The sequence below is a fragment of the Bufo bufo genome, chromosome 2, assembly GCF_905171765.1.
Source record: "Bufo bufo chromosome 2, aBufBuf1.1, whole genome shotgun sequence".
NCBI classification, from domain to species: Eukaryota; Metazoa; Chordata; class Amphibia; order Anura; family Bufonidae; genus Bufo; species Bufo bufo.
Window position 1 is genome coordinate 828,140,726 of NC_053390.1, and position 18,601 is coordinate 828,159,326.

At 42.1% G+C, this 18,601-nt stretch overlaps 1 protein-coding gene across 1 annotated transcript in view; it reads right to left on the minus strand.

Moving 5' to 3' along the window:
* ATP6V1B1 (ATPase H+ transporting V1 subunit B1) overlaps positions 1-18,157 on the minus strand; it is a 78,624-nt gene extending 60,467 nt beyond the window's left edge. The window contains exons 1-2 of the mRNA XM_040419366.1: positions 18,001-18,157; positions 533-588 (exon numbers count right to left, since the gene is read on the minus strand). Coding sequence (XP_040275300.1) covers positions 533-588; positions 18,001-18,109 — 165 coding nt within the window. The 5' untranslated portion in view covers positions 18,110-18,157. The remainder of the gene's footprint in view (positions 1-532; positions 589-18,000) is intronic.
* Between the last annotated feature and the right edge of the window lie 444 nt (positions 18,158-18,601).

The window sequence follows — 18,601 nt, forward strand, 5'->3', positions numbered from 1 at the left end:
TACAGATACATTTTATTATATAACTCACCGGCTATACCACATTTTAATTTTTGAAATTACAGAAGTAGTCAGATCCTGGTGCTGGTTTAAAAACTACAGAATTTTTTTCACGGGTTAACCCCTTTAAGACCAGCTTTTTTTGAGTAGTAGTCACAGCTCTGCTCCTGCTTCCACCCGTGTATAGAAAACCAAATAAACTGTATAACTTTACACAGGAAATGTAAAACCCGGAAGGTTTTAAGGACACATTTTTATGTTGTTTTCAATATATTGAAGGGATATGGCGGCATACGTAGATCTATTGGTCTCATGCTTAATGTATATGACGGACGGCAGTGCTCGGAGGCGTAGCCCTATAGAACGTATTACGGACCCCCTAGAGGAGCAGAGACCCTCAAAGATTCTGCATTTTTTTCGAGTTTCTTTTTGGAGGATATTTGTTCATAGAAGATTATTTTTTATTATTACGGGGAAGTATCAGCTTCACTCTGGTCTATACCGATCCACCCCCAACGCCGCGCCGTCTACAGACCTTTACGTTGTCCAGCACCACCAACGGCCCGTTAACAGCGCACACCGTCCGGTAGCCTGCAAAAAAGATAAAAAATCATTATAAAAATGTGTAGAGATTTAGTACATCCTTTCTTTACCTTTTCAGGTGTTTATTATTTTTATTTCTTCATTTTATTATATTACAATGGATTCCATTATTTTTGTTATTATATTTCTACGGACTGATTTTATTACTTTTCTTGACCTCTGTAGTGTTATATTTTATGTTTTTTAGGTTATGCTTTCATTACATTTTAATATATTTCATTACTGTTTGATTTTATAAAATTTGTAGGTTACAATTTTGTAATATTTAATAGTAGTGTTTGATTGTAATATATTTTTATGCTATGATTTCATGATCGTTTATTGTTTGATTTCATCATATTTTTACGTCTAGGATTTCAATATCATTTATTAGATTTTCTTGCTGTTTGACTTAATTATACTTTTTAGCAGATTTTATTGATGTTTGATTTTATTATATTTTTGTATTTATAATTTTATTATTGATTGATTTTATTATATTTTTATGTTGCAGTTTCCTTATACTTTATTACATTTTATTATTGTTTGATTTTATTATATTTTTATATTAATAATTTCATTTTTACTGATTGGATTTTGTTATTCTCTGATTTTATTATATTTTCGTGTTGCAGTTTCCTTATAATTTATTACATTTTACTATTGTTTGATTTTATTGCATTTTTATGCTTATCATTTCACGATAGTTTAGTCGATTTTTTTTGCTCATATTTTTAAATAAATAAAAGCTTAATGATTGCGTTTGTGTCCATTTTTTGGACTCAAAAAGGGCGCACATTTGTCGTGCAAGCCACTTCCGCCAAATTTGCAACGTTTGGGAATTTTCCGCCGCTCACGCATGACTCAGAAAAGTGGGCGGGGCTTTGCTGAGAGGGCGCGGCCTAGTCAGTCTGACATATTTCCGCCAGTCCACGTGTCGATTTCACTTTGTGGTGCACATCAGATTCGGACTGGCTGATGATGCGCGGTTCTTAACAAATTTATCCCAGTGTTTTCCAATTCTTCACCATTTTCAAGATATCTGCTTGCTGTCAGTAAACGAAAACACTTGTTTTTGCATTCAGAGCTGCAAGCACCGTAGACAGCTGGTCCTAAGGCAATGCTCGGCAGCTGCACACTTCTGTCTGGGCGTTTGTTACAATGTATCAGTCTAGAGTTCAGGCTGTATCAGGTCTCAGCTGAGAGCAGGACTGAATAGGTACCGAATGTGCGGCCTCTGAATGGAAACGAGTGGGTTCTCTGACAGCAAGCAGAGATATTGAAACATACATTAAACTATAGATGGTTTCATTTCTGCACCGGTTAATGGCAGAAAAATTATTTTGGTAATCTCACCTGAGAAGTAAACTATCATCGGAATACAGGGAGATTTTTTGAATTTCAAATATTTTTATGACTTTTTTCTCCTGTATGGTATTAATAATAGTAGTCGTCGTGACTTGCGGAGCAGATTTGTGAATTTCTTGCCCCTTCTGTCCAAATCTTACAATAAAGATTCTGCTGGGCAGTAAAATTCTTATTATTTTCGTCTTAGTAATGAAAAAATAAGAAAAAAAAATCTAAAATAACGATCTTATAAAAACATTTTGTTATTCTGTGTTTATTTTATTACCTATTTTACTTTAGAACGATTTCCTATTAATTTGCCTTAAAAAAACCAAAAAAAACAAGGAGACTTAAGAAAGTGAAAAGAGATGAAAAAGTTGTTATCGGGAGAAATGATGTAAAATAAATGACATTTCTTATAACATAAGATAATAATAATAATAATGTCCCGATTGTACAGAATTCCCGGACAATGCAGAAGCCTGAGAGGGACGGAGGACGGGGCGCAGACAATTCTGCCTCATTCTTCGGAAAAATGCAGTGTGTGGGTGGGCTGCGGAGCGGGGAAAGTGACGGGCGAATCTGTGCAGAGAACAAGTCTTTCAACCTGACCCTGCGAATATCACCGCGCCTGTCACATGGAGTCACCGCCAGAATAAGGCCTCATTAACCCACGACTGGGAGAGATATATAGATAGATAGATAGATAGATAATAGATATATAGATAGATAATAGATAATAGATATATAGATAGATAATAGATAATAGATAATAGATAGATAGATAATAGATAATAGATAGATAATAGATAGATAAATAGATAGATAATAGATGATAGATAATAGATAATAGATAATAGATAGATAATAGATAGATAATAGATAGATAATAGATAGATAATAGATAGATAATAGATAATAGATAGATAATAGATAATAGATAGATAATAGATAATAGATAGATAATAGATAGATAATATATAGATAGATAGATAGATAGATAATAGATAATAGATAATAGATAGATAGATAGATAATAGATAGATAGATAATAGATAGATAATAGATAGATAGATAGATAGATAGATAGATAGATAATAGATAATAGATAGATAATAGATAATAGATAATAGATAGATAATATATAGATAATAGATAATAGATAGATAGATAGATAGATAATAGATAGATAGATAATAGATAATAGATAGATAGATAGATAGATAATAGATAGATAATAGATAATAGATAGATAATAGATAGATAGATAATAGATAGATAATAGATAATAGATAGATAATAGATAGATAATAGATAGATAGATAGATAATAGATAGATAATAGATAGATAATAGATAATAGATAGATAATAGATAGATAATAGATAGATAATAGATAAATAATAGATAATAGATAATAGATAGATAATAGATAATAGATAGATAATAGATAGATAATAGATAGATAGATAGATAGATAATAGATAGATAATAGATAATAGATAGATAATAGATAGATAATAGATAGATAGATAATAGATAATAGATAGATAGATAGATAATAGATAGATAATAGATAGATAGATAATAGATAGATAATAGATAATAGATAGATAATAGATAGATAATAGATAATAGATAGATACTAGATAGATAATAGATAATAGATAATAGATAGATAATAGATAGATAGAAAATAGATAGATAGATAATAGATAGATAATAGACAGATAATAGATAGATAATAGATAGATAATAGATAAATAATAGATAATAGATAATAGATAATAGATAGATAATAGATAATAGATAATAGATAGATAGATAGATAGATAGATAGATAGATAGATAGATAATAGATAGATAATAGATAATAGATAGATAATAGATAGATAATAGATAGATAATAGATAATAGATAGATAATAGATAGATAGATAATAGATAATAGATAGATAATAGATAGATAGATAATAGATAGATAATAGATAGATAATAGATAGATAATAGATAGATAATAGATAATAGATAAATAACAGATAATAGATAGATAATAGATAATAGATAGATAATAGATAATAGATAATAGATAGATAATAGATAGATAATAGATAAATAACAGATAATAGATAATAGATAGATAATAGATAGATAATAGATAATAGATAGATAATAGATAAATAACAGATAATAGATAGATAATAGATAGATAATAGATAATAGATAATAGATAGATAATAGATAGATAGATAATAGATAATAGATAGATAATAGATAGATAATAGATAGATAATAGATAAATAACAGATAATAGATAGATAATAGATAATAGATAATAGATGATAGATAATAGAGATAATTTAGTAGAAGCTTCTATCTTCATATGTGTTTATTCTTGAGGTTCAGCGTCTTTATCCATTCATCTCACTGAGGCTTTATTGACACTGTGGCCCCTATTGGCAGGGCTGGGCCCCTCCAGTGCACAGTAAGGCCTCATGGACACAACTGTTGTTTTGGTCCGCATCCAAGAAGCAGTTTTGGCGGCTCGGATGCTGAGAATAGGCAGTTATATTAATGGCTGACCGCGCAGTTCCGCAAATTGCAGAGCGCACGCGGACGCCATACGTGTTTTGCAGATCCGCAGTTTGCAGACCGCAAAACACACAACGGTCGAGTGCATGAGGCCTAAGGGGCCCTGGTGGGATTTCCTGTGATTGGCCGGTCTCCGACACCCGTGCCCTAGTGATAAAGATCCTCGGTTATTCCTACATTTCTCAGGACACCTTGGCCGTGGTCCCGAGCGGTAGACCCCGAGAAGTAGCCCGTAGGAAGCTTGGGAGGGTCCCTGGAAGTTGGTAGCTTTTCCGCTCTCTCCTCTGCCCTTTGCACCAGAGCCATTGTGCGATGTGTCAGCCGGGAGCGGTGGTGACAAGCCAAGCGGCCTATCCGCAGCCAGCGGCCCCTGTGAAAAGCCCGGCAGGGAATCTCATGCTATGCCACTAATTAAGCCTGGAGCTCGGGGTTCCCATACACACCTGCACAGTCATGTGAGCGAGAAGAAGAAAGACCTATAGAAAGGCCGGAGCTGACCGAGCGTGAAGAGAGACAGGAGCGAAACAAAAGGTGGGGGGGGGGGGGCAGTGAGGCCTTGGCAAGACAGACACAACCGCCGATACTTCATCGGGCTTTTCACTTGCAGGAAAAGATTAATTTGCAAGTGTCGCTGCTTCTTTTGTTGCTGTCCCATTTGTGTGTCCTTTGTTTCGGACTTTGCGGTACAGGAGGAACAGGAGGACGCTTTTTTTTTTTAAAATGGTTCTAATGGCATCACCTACGTGTGCCAAAAAAACGTATCTGCAGCAGCATCGTGGTCCAAGAGCTCCAACAGGTCCCCTAAATGACCAGGCTTAGGAACAGACTGACTAGGACCACCCAGTGTCTCCAGTCTCAAGTCAGAAAGAAGTTGGTCAGTTCTGCTCATCCCCGGTTCATGAAGGGAACGCTAGAACAGTTCAAACTGACACACCGGCGGAGCTATGGGAGAAAGAGCAGTCAGATACATGTAGATTGATATTTGACAAGGGTTTATCTTAGTAGTTGTCGGCCATCTTGGCAAGAGTTGATACAGAAGTGTTCTTCCGTAAAGGGGTTATCCGGGTTGTGCCATGTTCCGTTGGGGCAGTCATTACCATAAATCAAGAACTCGTTGCGCATGCGCGAGTCTGATTCTCTTACTAGCGCTGTGGCGACTGATTCAGACTCCCGCATGCACTGTGGGTTCTAACCCCAGGCTGATCCCGGAGGTGGCTTCCACTAGGGAACGCGGCACAAACCGGATCACCCCTTTTATATGGCGAATGTTCACTGATTAGTCCATCTTTATCTCCCTTCTGATACAGAGCTCCAAATCCCCTGCTCATATATAAATATTGGAATTCTCACCACCTCATGTCACCACTAGGGGGAGCTGGACAAATGTATCAACAGCCTTACAGCGAAAAGATGCAAACTGTGCGTGCAAAAAAAAACCCACAAAAAAACTTCCTAAAAGTTTGTAAGGTGACTGCAGTTAAGGCTACTTTCACACTAGCGTTCTAGTTTTCCGGTATTGAGATCCGTCGCAGGGGCTCAATACTGGAAAAAAAACGCTTCAGTTTTGTCCCCAATGGCGACAAAACTGAACTGAACAGAACGGAGTGCTCCAAAATGCATTCCTGTCACGGATGGTGTTGCAGAAAGCTGGAACTTATCAATAAACATCCGACTGGCTTGATCCCAAACTAAGGAGCATATGGGTGATCCCTATAAAACCCCTAGAGCTCTCCCTGACTGCTATGCCCATGCAAAGGTCTTTATGGTAGACGATGGCATGCCCACGTACCTTATACTATGTAACACCTGAAAACCCTATAATAGTGAGGGGACACGACCACCGGCTCCCTGCACTTAATACGGACGGAGTCAGGGTCACCTACAATCAAGCCAGCAAGGAAACACAAATAAAGGAAAAGGACTTATCTGAGGAATCAGGAGAAGCAGCCTCCAGCAGTGAAGACAATCCAGGAAGAAGTATAAACCGCAAAGTGAGGCAGTATGGGAGGGAATAAAAAGGGAGACAATCAGTGCAAATAGGTGACAGCTGGGAGAAGGAAAGGAGATGACAAAGTGAAACCAAAACAAAGAACGTCGTGCAAGAGGTAGCGAAGAACGTCTAACAGACCTTCTCACAGATCTGGTGGTGACAATTCCGTTCCGTTTAGTTGCGTTCTCATACCGGAGAGCAAACCGCAACATGTTTGCTTTCCGTCCTTTCCGTTTGCGGAGCAAGACAGATCCGGCATGACCCCCAATGCAAGTCAACGGGGACGGATCCGTTTTCTCAGACACAAAAGAAAACGGATCCGTCCCCCATTGACTTTTAATAGAGTTCATGACGGACCCGTCTTGGCTATGTTAAAGATAATACAACCGGATCCGTTCATGCCGGATGCAGACGGTTGTATTATCAGTAACGGAAGCATTTTGCTCAACTCTGCCGGATCCAGTAAAGACTCCAGTGTGAAAGTATCCTTACTGAGAAGGGCACAGTCTAAAAGTTTTACACAAAAAAATAGCAGAAATTTTGTCTTTACTGCCCTGAAGAGAATCGTCATTGTGTGCACAATTCACACACTAGTGGCAGTTACAGGCCGCCACAGTTATATGTTTTAAAAGGGTTGTCAATAAAGAAAGCCCCTGTCCATATGTCCTGTTATGGGGCATGGACACAGACGAGCAGAAACGGGGGCAGGATAGATGTGGAAATAGGGAATGTTTTCAGTGCACGCCCACAGAAGTGTCCTATACCTTTCCCCTTGTCTTGATAAATCCCGATACTCTGTCGGGAGACATTTACTCTATATGTGTCTCCAGGTGGCCACCCAGTGGTTGTGAGGAGCTTTGCAGGCTGTTGAGGGTTTTTTCTAGCATTGCATCTAAATGGTGAGAAATTTGGGGGACTTGAAGGCAGTGACCGTATGGACATCAGATAAATGCGCACATATCTTAACACCTCCGGTATACCAGGCAGCACACAGTGACGACTGCGCAGCTCTGTGATGACAAAATAGCTGAACAAGCACAGGCCGAGTCGTCAGCCGCTCCGCTCTCGCTCCAGCTGGAAAATTTTTGCTGGGGAAGAGACAAAAGCCGGGCTGGGGACTGGCTGCCAATTCACGGAGCTGCCAAGCCAAGAAAATGAGCCAAGTGGGAGTGGGAGACGCCTCAAAGGCAGCAATTCGGGAAGGTGCCAGAAAGCAATGACTTTGATGTACAGGGAAATGAGAGACAAGGGATGGCTCCTCTGTGGACAGATGCCAGGCAGCCAATTTTATCTGCTGGTGCAGAGCATTACGGGTAGCGGCTCTCCGGCAGTGGAATTCACACATGATAATGTGGCCAGGCCTGAGCGTAGTGATGTGCTCAGATGTAATGCACAGCTTTTTGCAATTGTTTGCTAGGATGCTCATATCCTCTGTACTGCTGGGGAAGGGGGGGGGGGGGTGTTCTTTCCATAATCAGCATGAGACTTCCTACAAGTATCGATGCTGAATGCTGGAAATGAAGAGCAACCTCAGTTTGGACACATTGGGACGCCAGGAGGTCCACCGCTAAGGCTCCATTCAGATGTCCGTGTGTGTTTTGCGGATCCGCGGATCCGCAAAACACGGACACCGGCAATGTGCCTTCCGCATTTTGCAGACCGCACATCGCCGGCACTAATAGAATATTCCTATTCTTGGACAAGAATAGGACATGTTCTATTTTTTTCAGGAACGGAAATGCGGACCCGGAAGTGCGGGTCCGTATTTCCGGTTCCGGGCCGCACATCGGGCGGCCCCATAGAAATGAATGGGTCCGCAATTCCGTTCCGCAAAATGCGGAACAAAATTGCGGATGTGTGAATGGGGCCTAACTGGTGTCAAGTGCATGAATGAGGGAGTACCTGCGGTATGTTTACACCAGACTATGGACTGATTACACCGTTTACACTAGATTATGGACTGACTGACCTCAGTGTTTACACCGGACTATAGACTGATGTAGAGTTTACACCAGACTATGGACTGACTGACCGCAGTGTTTACACCGGACTATGGACTGACTGACCGCAGTGTTTACACCGGACTATGGACTGACTGACCGCAGTGTTTACACCGGACTATGGACTGACTGTAGAGTTTACACCAGACTATGGACTGACTGACCTCAGTGTTTACACCAGACTATGGACTGACTGACCTTAGTGTTTACACCAGACTATGGACTGACTGACCTTAGTGTTTACACCAGACTATGGACTGACTGACCTCAGTGTTTACACCAGACTATGGACTGACTGACCTCAGTGTTTACACCAGACTATGGACTGATGTAGAGTTTACACCAGACTATGGACTGACTGACCGCAGTGTTTACACCGGACTATGGACTGACTGACCGCAGTGTTTACACCGGACTATGGACTGACTGTAGAGTTTACACCAGACTATGGACTGACTGACCTCAGTGTTTACACCGGACTATAGACTGACTGACATCAGTGTTTACACCGGACTATGGACTGACTGACCTCAGTGTTTACACCGGACTATAGACTGACTGACATCAGTGTTTACACCAGACTATGGACTGACTGACCTTAGTGTTTACACCAGACTATGGACTGACTGACCTCAGTGTTTACACCGGACTATAGACTGATGTAGAGTTTACACCAGACTGTGGGCTAACAATATAATAACATTTACAAAGACAGGTGCACTCTGCGGTCTTACTAAACCCTCATACTCAGGCTCGGACTGGCCCACAGGGGTACAGGTGAATCCCCCGGGGGGCCCCTAAGCAAGGTGGGCCCCTAGTCTCCCACGCCCTGCACTAGTGGCACATAACACAGTAGACCTACTGCACTACATATATGTATTCAATGTACAGCTCCTCCACCAGCCAGTGTTCATAGAAAAAACATTTTTTAGCATATATAAAAAACATGTTAGATTACTATATTTGAATGTGTCTGTACGGTGGGCCCCCATAATACATTTTACTGGTGGGCCCTAGGTACCCCAGTCCGACACTGCTCATACTGATGTTAAAATTTAAAGATTAACCAACATATCCTACTGTGGAGGACATGTCTGAGCCCGAGCACCGCGCCAAGGTTTCTCAAGTAGCTCGGGACCTAACACTCACCTACCTGTGCCGTATGGGCAATAGTTGGTGAGTGTTAGAATTACAGGAGCATAAGGTCCGACTTATAGTGAGGCCTGGGTGATATCAGCCAGTCTTGAGTGGGACTCGCAGACTCTTCACTCCTTCCATTTCAAGAATCGCTACATGCTGGAGGTAACTAGTGAGTTGGCTATGAGTGGGACCTTACGCTCCTGTAATTCGCCCACTGGCCCCTGATATTGCCCATATGGCACAGGTAGGTAAGTGTTAGGATCCGAGCTACTTGAGAAACCTTGGCACGTTGCTCGGGCTCAGACATGTCCTCCACAATAGGATATGTTGGCTAATCTCTAAATTTTAACATTAGTATGAGGGTTTAGTAAGACCGCAAAGTGCACCTGTCTTTGCAAATGTTATTATATTGTTATATTGGTTATGACATCCACATAATTGCTATCTTGTGTAGGATGTCTATTGTGGTACTTGTGGTCCGCTGCGGGCATCCTCCACTGTATGCATTTTTGCTGGGGATCGCCATTAGCAACGGGCTACAAATGCAGGATTTGCTCCCCTGTATATATATATATGCACAACTGCATGTGGGTTTGAGCACTTCCTGCCTGTTTAACACCACGCCATTTTTCTGTTGGTTTGTAACTGTAGAGTTTACGCCAGACTATGGACTGACTGCAGTGTTTACACCAGACTGTGGACTAACTGTAGCGTTTACACCAGACTGTGGACTAACTGTAGCGTTTACACCAGACTGTGGACTAACTGTAGTGTTTACACCAGACTGTGGACTGACTGTAGAGTTTACACCAGACTGTGGACTGACTGCAGTGTTTACACCAGACTGTGGACCGACTGCAGTGTTTACACCAGACTGTGGACTGACTGTAGCGTTTACACCAGACTGTGGACTGACTGTAGAGTTTACACCAGACTGTGGACTGACTGCAGTGTTTACACCAGACTGTGGACCGACTGTAGTGTTTACACCAGACTGTGGACTGACTGTAGTGTTTACACCAGACTGTGGACTGACTGTAGAGTTTACACCAGACTGTGGACTGACTGCAGTGTTTACACCAGACTGTGGACCGACTGTAGTGTTTACACCAGACTGTGGACTGACTGTAGTGTTTACACCAGACTGTGGACTGACTGTAGTGTTTACACCAGACTGTGGACTGACTGTAGTGTTTACACCAGACTGTGGACCGACTGCAGTGTTTACACCAGACTGTGGACTGACTGTAGTGTTTACACCAGACTGTGGACTGACTGTAGAGTTTACACCAGACTGTGGACTGACTGTAGCGTTTACACCAGACTGTGGACTAACTGTAGAGTTTACACCAGACTGTGTACTAACTGTAGAGTTTACACCAGACTGTGTACTAACTGTAGTGTTTACACCAGACTGTGTACTAACTGTAGCATTTACAGCAGACTGTGTACTAACTGTAGAGTTTACACCAGACTGTGTACTAACTGAAGAGTTTACACCAGACTGTGTACTAACTGTAGAGTTTACACCAGACTGTGTACTAACTGTAGAGTTTACACCAGACTGTGGACTGACTGCAGTGTTTACACCAGACTGTGTACTAACTATAGAGTTTACACCAGACTGTGTACTAACTGTAGAGTTTACACCAGACTGTGTACTAACTGTAGAGTTTACACCAGACTGTGTACTAACTGTAGAGTTTACACCAGACTGTGGACTGACTGTGGAGTTTACACCAGACTATGGACTGACTGTAGTGTTTACACCAGACTGTGTACTAACTCTAGTGTTTACACCAGACTGTGTACTAACTGTAGCGTTTACACTAGACTATGGACTGACTGTTGAGTTTACACCAGACTATGGACTGACTGTAGAGTTTACACCAGACTATGGACTGACTGTAGAGTTTACACAAGACTATGGACTGATCAAACATTTATGTCCTATCCTAATGCCCCTGACATTATATTTTCTGAATGCCCTCATTAATGTCTACCAGACTATGTCAGTCCATAGTCTAGTGTAAACCCTGAGGTCAGTCAGTCCATAGTCTGGTATAAACCCTGCGGTAAGTCAATCCATATTCTAGTGTAAACGCTGAGGTCAGCCAGTCCTTAGTCTGGTGTAAACGCTGCAGTCAGTCAGTCCATAGTCTAGTGTAAACTCTGCGGTCAATCAGTCCATAGTCTGGTTTAAACGCTGCGGTCCGTCAGTCCATAGCCTAGCGTAACCACTGCGGTCAGTCCATATTCTAGTGTAAACTTTGCAGTCAGTCCACAATCTAATGTAAATGCAGCAGTCATCCAGTCCATAGTCTGGTGTAAATCCTGCAGTCAGTCCATAGTCTGGTGTAAACACTGCCATCGGTCCATAGTCTAGTGTAAACTTTGCAGTCAGTCCACAATCTAGTGTAAATGCAGCAGTCATCCAGTCTATAGTCTGGTGTAAATCCTGCAGTCAGTCCATAGTCTAGTGTAAACATTGTGGTCAATTAATATCATAACTGATCCCCTAAACACATTCTTCCAGACTTCTGGTCTGGGTTCTCCATTAGCTAAGATCTCCTACTATCACCCCACCCCCCAAATACAGAAACCAGACCTAACCTCATAAAAAAACAACAACTTTAGATCAGAACCCCTAAATAATACAGAACTGGACCAGTCCCTCCAAATAATACAGTCCAGAATCCTCCCTAGGGATGTGTTTACAGCCCCCAGACCCCATGGTTTATAGTCTCAAGAACTTACCTCTCCTGTTTACAAATCCCTTCCAGTTAAAGACATTTGCTCAGTATTATGAAATTGTCCGTATCAACACCCAGGAGCAGAGGAAAGCATAGAAACGAGGAAAATTGTGTATGTGGGGCATGTAGGACATATACCACCTGCTCTGGAAGTCGAGAAACCCCCCTTTGGGAGTCTCATAGAAATTGTAGATGACCTAGCGAGTGTGCATATGACCACCTGCACAACAGACCAGACCCCTTCTGTTTACAGACCCCCGTTCAGTGTCAGGACATTGTCTGTGGCAACACAAAGTAGCAGATGAAAGCAAATAAGGATACATTAATATGCGGGGCACATGGGCGATATACCAGCTTCTACAGGAGTCTGGGACATCGCCCATTCAACTGGGACTTTCCCAGGCATTCTGGAAGCATTGTCAAGTATGAATATGCACCATACCCCCAAAAAAATGTATAAATGTATAGACCCCAGACCAGACAAGTAGATTCCTACAGTCATCTTCAGTCCTAGGCTATGCTGGGATTGGAAAGAATGGCAGAACCAGGGAGAGATATATGTTGAAGAACACCATCATCCAGCAGATTACAGGCCTACACTAGATCATCAAGCTATGACGTGACAAGAATAGGTGTCTGTGACCAGTGCGAAGCGTCTTACATTCTGCTATTATCATTGGTCTCTGGCTCCTAAGATTGATGTAATTTAATCTCAGGATGACTGGTATTTACAGGTCACCTGGTGACATCCTGTGTTCTCGGGAAATATTGATTCATCCAATATTAGTGCTAGGTGTGTAGGTGACATGTGTTCAACTAAGGACAACTTTATTTTTTCGGAAATTATAGTTCTTCTTTTTACGCTTTTAAGTACAGACTAGAAGATGCTTGTCCTATGACTGGAGCCCTCTGTCCTCCCAATAGTCACTATCCTCATTAATGTCTTCATAAATCACAACACAGCAAAGTCAAGCCAGGTTATATGTGGACATTGATGTGGATGGGGACTGGGATCCACACAATATCCCTATACTAAAGCCAGAGCAAAGACCAGGATTGTCCTGAGGAGCTGCAGAGTCCTGGGATCGTGCCACCAGGTCCTCAAGTATCTGGAGAAGTATTAGGAGTTTAGGGATTACTGCCATTATTTACATAGTTCTCCATTTCCCTAAGCTCTCAATTGCAGAAGATCTCCCAGATGCCTTACATAGTTAATACGGTTGAAAAAAGACATACGTCCATCAAGTTCAACCAAGGGATAGTTGGGGACGCGAATCCCAGAAGGAAGTGAGACTCAGATTTCTACACGTTTTCATAGGCATTAATGTTTTTTACTTTTAAGAATTTGTCTAAACTCTTTTTGAAACTGTCCACTGCTCCTGCTGTGACCACGTCCTGAGGAAGTCTGTTCCACAAATTCACAGTTCTCACAGTAAAGAAGCTTTGATGCTTCTGGAGACTGAACTTTTTCCTCTTCAGTCGGAGGCAGTGTCCCCTTGTCTTTTGAGCACATTTTACATGGAACAGCTTTTCGCCGTATATTTTGTATGGCCCATTTATATATTTGTATAGGTCAATCATGTCCCCTCTTAGACGTCTCTTCTCCAGACTAAATAAATTCAATTATTTTAATCTTTCTTCATAACCAAGACTCTCCATGCCCCTTATCAGTTTAGTCGCTCTCCTCTGTACTCTCTCCAGCTCCAGGGCATCCTTTCTATGGACTAGTGCCCAGAACTGAACTGCATATTCCAGATGAGGCCGCACCAGCGCTTTGTAAAGTTGTAATATTACATCCCTGCCCCGCGAGTCCATGCCTCGTTTAATGCATGACAATATCCTGGTGGCCTTAGAAGCAGCTGATTGACATTGTATGCTGTAATTTAATCTACCATCCACAAGGACACCCAAATCCTTCTCTATAAGTGACTCTCCCAGTGTTACATCCCCTAGGACATATGAAGCACGGAGATTATTACTACCAAGATGCAGAACTTTACATTTAGCCACATTGAACCTCATTTGCCAAGTTGATGCCCAATCACTCAAAGTGTTCAAGTCAACTTGTTGTGTGTGGACATCTTCCATAAACTGTACAGTTCTACATAGCTTAGTGTCATCTGCAAATATAGAAATGGTGCTATCAATCCAATCCTCGATATCATTAATAAATAAATTTAATAATAAAGGGCCCAGCACTGAACCTTGGGGTCACCACTTATAACCTGGGACCATTCTGAATAGGAATCATTGACCACAACTCTCTGGACACGGTCCTTCAGCCAGTTTTCAATCCAATTACAAACTATACTTTCCAAGCCAATAAGCCTATAATTACCTGTGGAGGACCTGATCCTTTTTTGAATATGGGCACCACGTTTGCCTTGCGTCAATCACTTGGCACTGTACCAGTACCTAGAGAATCCACAGCCACAACCACAGCAATGACTGAACTGAGCTCTTAATGCACTCTTGGGTGTAATCTACCTGGACCCAGAGCTTTGTTCACATTTACCCTATTTAACTTGGACCATATCTACAGTTAGCCAATTGAGTATATCACTGGATGCCTGCAAGAGTATGAAAGTGTCCACAAAGTCGGGAGTGTGACCTCAGGTATGGTTGATGATTACTTTCATCAGATGAAGAACACTTTTACCATGCTTATACCTGAAGATCATTACTGGGTCAAGCCATGACTTTAGAGCAGCCACTCACAAGGCACCTCACATGAGACCCTCTGGATGGGACAATTACAAGTCAAGTCTTTCTTGCTAGATAGGTTACCTGATGATAAGCGGATCCCATCATGTCCTACTGCTGGGACCTCCAGTGATCAGGTACTTAGGCTGTCCATGTAATGCACAAAAACACAGAGTCCTAAAGACCAAGACCTCAAGCGCTCTGTACTCAGCTATCTCCATCAGTTAAACAGAGCTGAATGGAGATCTAAAACTGTTGCGCCTTTCAAACCAGGGGGTACAGGCCCAAATCCTAGGTTGACCCTCAAATTTCAGCCAAGGAGACTCTCTTCTCTGTGGAAGCCATGAAAAATCCCTAGGACCACCAACAATCTGCATGGAAAATTCCCACTGCATGAGAACAGAGTTGTGGAAAACCCATTCGGATGCATGGGATACAGACTGTGGTCAGAACTGGTGTGAATTTCCATGTCAAATCCAACAAAACTGTAGGGAACCCTTTTATTGTAGAAGATGAATCCCTTGAGTAGAAGGATAGGGTCTTCAGTCCCTAACAAATTGGGAACTATTGATGACCAAAGCTGACCACAGTAGTATGGACCGCATTTGTCACGTTCTTTAAAGTCAAGAAAGGGGGGCCAATGGTAACCAGAAAATGGTCTAAGTCGTCCCGTTTGGCCATCCAAAGATGTCTAGGTTATGGCCAGATCAAGCTATGAACAGCCGAAAGAAGATGAAAAGGAAGATGTTTCGAGGAGAACAATCAGGTTTGATGAAGCAGAGAGCTGAGGCGCAGTAATGAGCTGCTAATCATTTTCACACCATCAGGCATGGTATGTGATAGAGGAGAAGCCATGAGCCGCGGGACCCCATACTCCTATAAGAATTATGTCACATGGAATCAGGTCTGCTTGAGATCATCCAGGAAACAAGTAACACAGCTGCATGGACCCCGCCCCGAGTCCCCCAAATTCTTTATGTCTCAAGAATGGCCAGGAGGAATCTGAAGTGACCAAAATGCCACTAAGAACAAAGAAAAGAAAATATCTATCTATTTATCTCATATCTATCTCATATCTATCTTCCTTCCATCATCTATCTAGGGTGAATAAAAACAGGTCCACCACCATTCCCCTGACTTGGAGTGCTGTCCCCTTTTTGCCTTTTTGATACTTGGACCTAGAGCCAATGGTCTGGGAGGATTTGCTTTCTGTCTTTTCTTTATAGTATCTATCTATCTATCTATCTATCTATCTATCTATCTATCTATCTATCTATCTATCTATCTATCTATCTATCTATCCATCCGTCTATCAGCCTCTCTTGCTGGCCAGATGAGGGGTCTGGGGGTGTTTGGGCAGGGAGGGCGCTCTGATTGCTGCGAGGTGTAGACAAGATGCTAATTGTGTGGCTGCTCTAATTATGCGGAGCTGACCGCTGCCCCCGCAGCTAATGACCAGATGGTGAGATGCTGGAATTACTTCACCCCCAGCCCCGCTAATGAATAGCAAACTGCTGCCAACTTCCATTCCGGCCTGATGGGGGAGCCGCTGACCTCAGCCCCCTGGTGCCAGGCCAGGACCACAGGTGGCCCCCAACCCCCACAGATATTAGCCCAGAATTATATGGCAGGTCATGGGGCATTGTCTGCACAGGATAGGCTGAGATACACCGGACTGAATCACACATGATAGGCTGAGATACACTAGACAGTATCACACATGATAGGCTGAGATACACTAGACAGTATCACACATTATAGGCTGAGATACACTAGACAGTATCACACATTATAGGCTTACATACACTAGACAGTATCACACATGATAGGCTGAGATACACCAGACAGTATCACACATGATAGGCTGAGATACAACTAGACAGTATCACACATGATAGGCTGAGATACACTAGACAGTATCACACATGATAGGCTGAGATACACCAGACAGTATCACACATGATAGGCTGAGATACAACTAGACAGTATCACACATGATAGGCTGAGATACACCAGACAGTATCTCACATGATAGGCTGAGATACACTAGACAGTATTGCACATGACAGGCTTAGATACACTAGACAGTATCACACATGACAGGCTTACATACACTAGAGAGTATCACACGTTATAGGCTTAGATACACCAGACAGTATCACACATGGTAGGCTGAAATACACTAGACAGTATCACACGTTATAGGCTTAGATACACTAGACAGTATCACACGTTATAGGCTTACATACACTAGACAGTATCACACGTTATTGGCTTAGATACACCAGACAGTATCACACATTATAGGCTTAGATACACTAGACAGTATCACACATTATAGGCTTACATACACTAGACAGTATCACACGTTATAGGCTTAGATACACCAGACAGTATCACACGTTATAAGCTTAGATACACTAGACAGTATTGCACATGACAGGTTTAGATACACCAGACAGTATCACACATTATAGGCTTAGATACACTAGACAGTATCACACATTATAGGCTTAGATACACTAGACAGTATCACACATTATAGGCTTACATACACTAGACAGTATCACACGTTATAGGCTTAGATACACCAGACAGTATCACACGTTATAAGCTTAGATACACTAGACAGTATTGCACATGACAGGTTTAGATACACTAGACAGTATCACACATGACAGGCTTACATACACTAGACAGTATCACACGTTATAGGCTTAGATACACCAGACAGTATCACACATCGTAGGCTTAGATACACTGACTATATAACAATCTCCCAGATCATCAGTAAATGAGTGCAGTTTTTGCCTGTGCAGATAGTCTACTAGTTACACAGTGAGAGGCACTGTCAGGGATTGCTGGGACTTGTAGTTCTAGGACATGTCAGGTACTTACAGAGTCTGGGGTGGGAGATGTAATTTCGGGTGACGGCCAGGACGTGTTCCCTGGCTGCTGCCATGTGGTCTTGGTGGCCATTGACTCTCATCTCCACTTTGGTAGCCATGCTGTGCGCGCAGTGAGCGTGCGGCTGTGTCTGTTATATAGGCAGGGCTCCTGTGTGTACTACACCCATCATCCAGGTGAGACTGACCTTCTCCAGATCCACCTGCCCAGAACATTGCTGTGTACTGTAAACCGACACACATCACTGCCCACAATGGCTTCACCTCAACTCCTGCCACCACTGCTTAAAGGAGAACCCCTCCCCAATGCACCTTCATACAGGAGTGGTCCTGGCTCCTATAATGCCCCCCCCCCCCCCTTAATTATACCATCAGTCATCAGCAGGAGTGGTCAGTGACTGGATCTGTAGAGGAGATGCATGTCAGTATGGCAGGGGTTAACTCCCTACTGAAAACACAGTTGAGCATGCATGTATGTGGGGTTAGGAGAGATGGCTTAGAGGGAAGAATGGTCCTCTCTAGTTCTCTCTCTCCATGGAGCTTCTGGAGGTGAGGAGCACCAGATACAAGGCCTGACTAACCCCCCACACCCT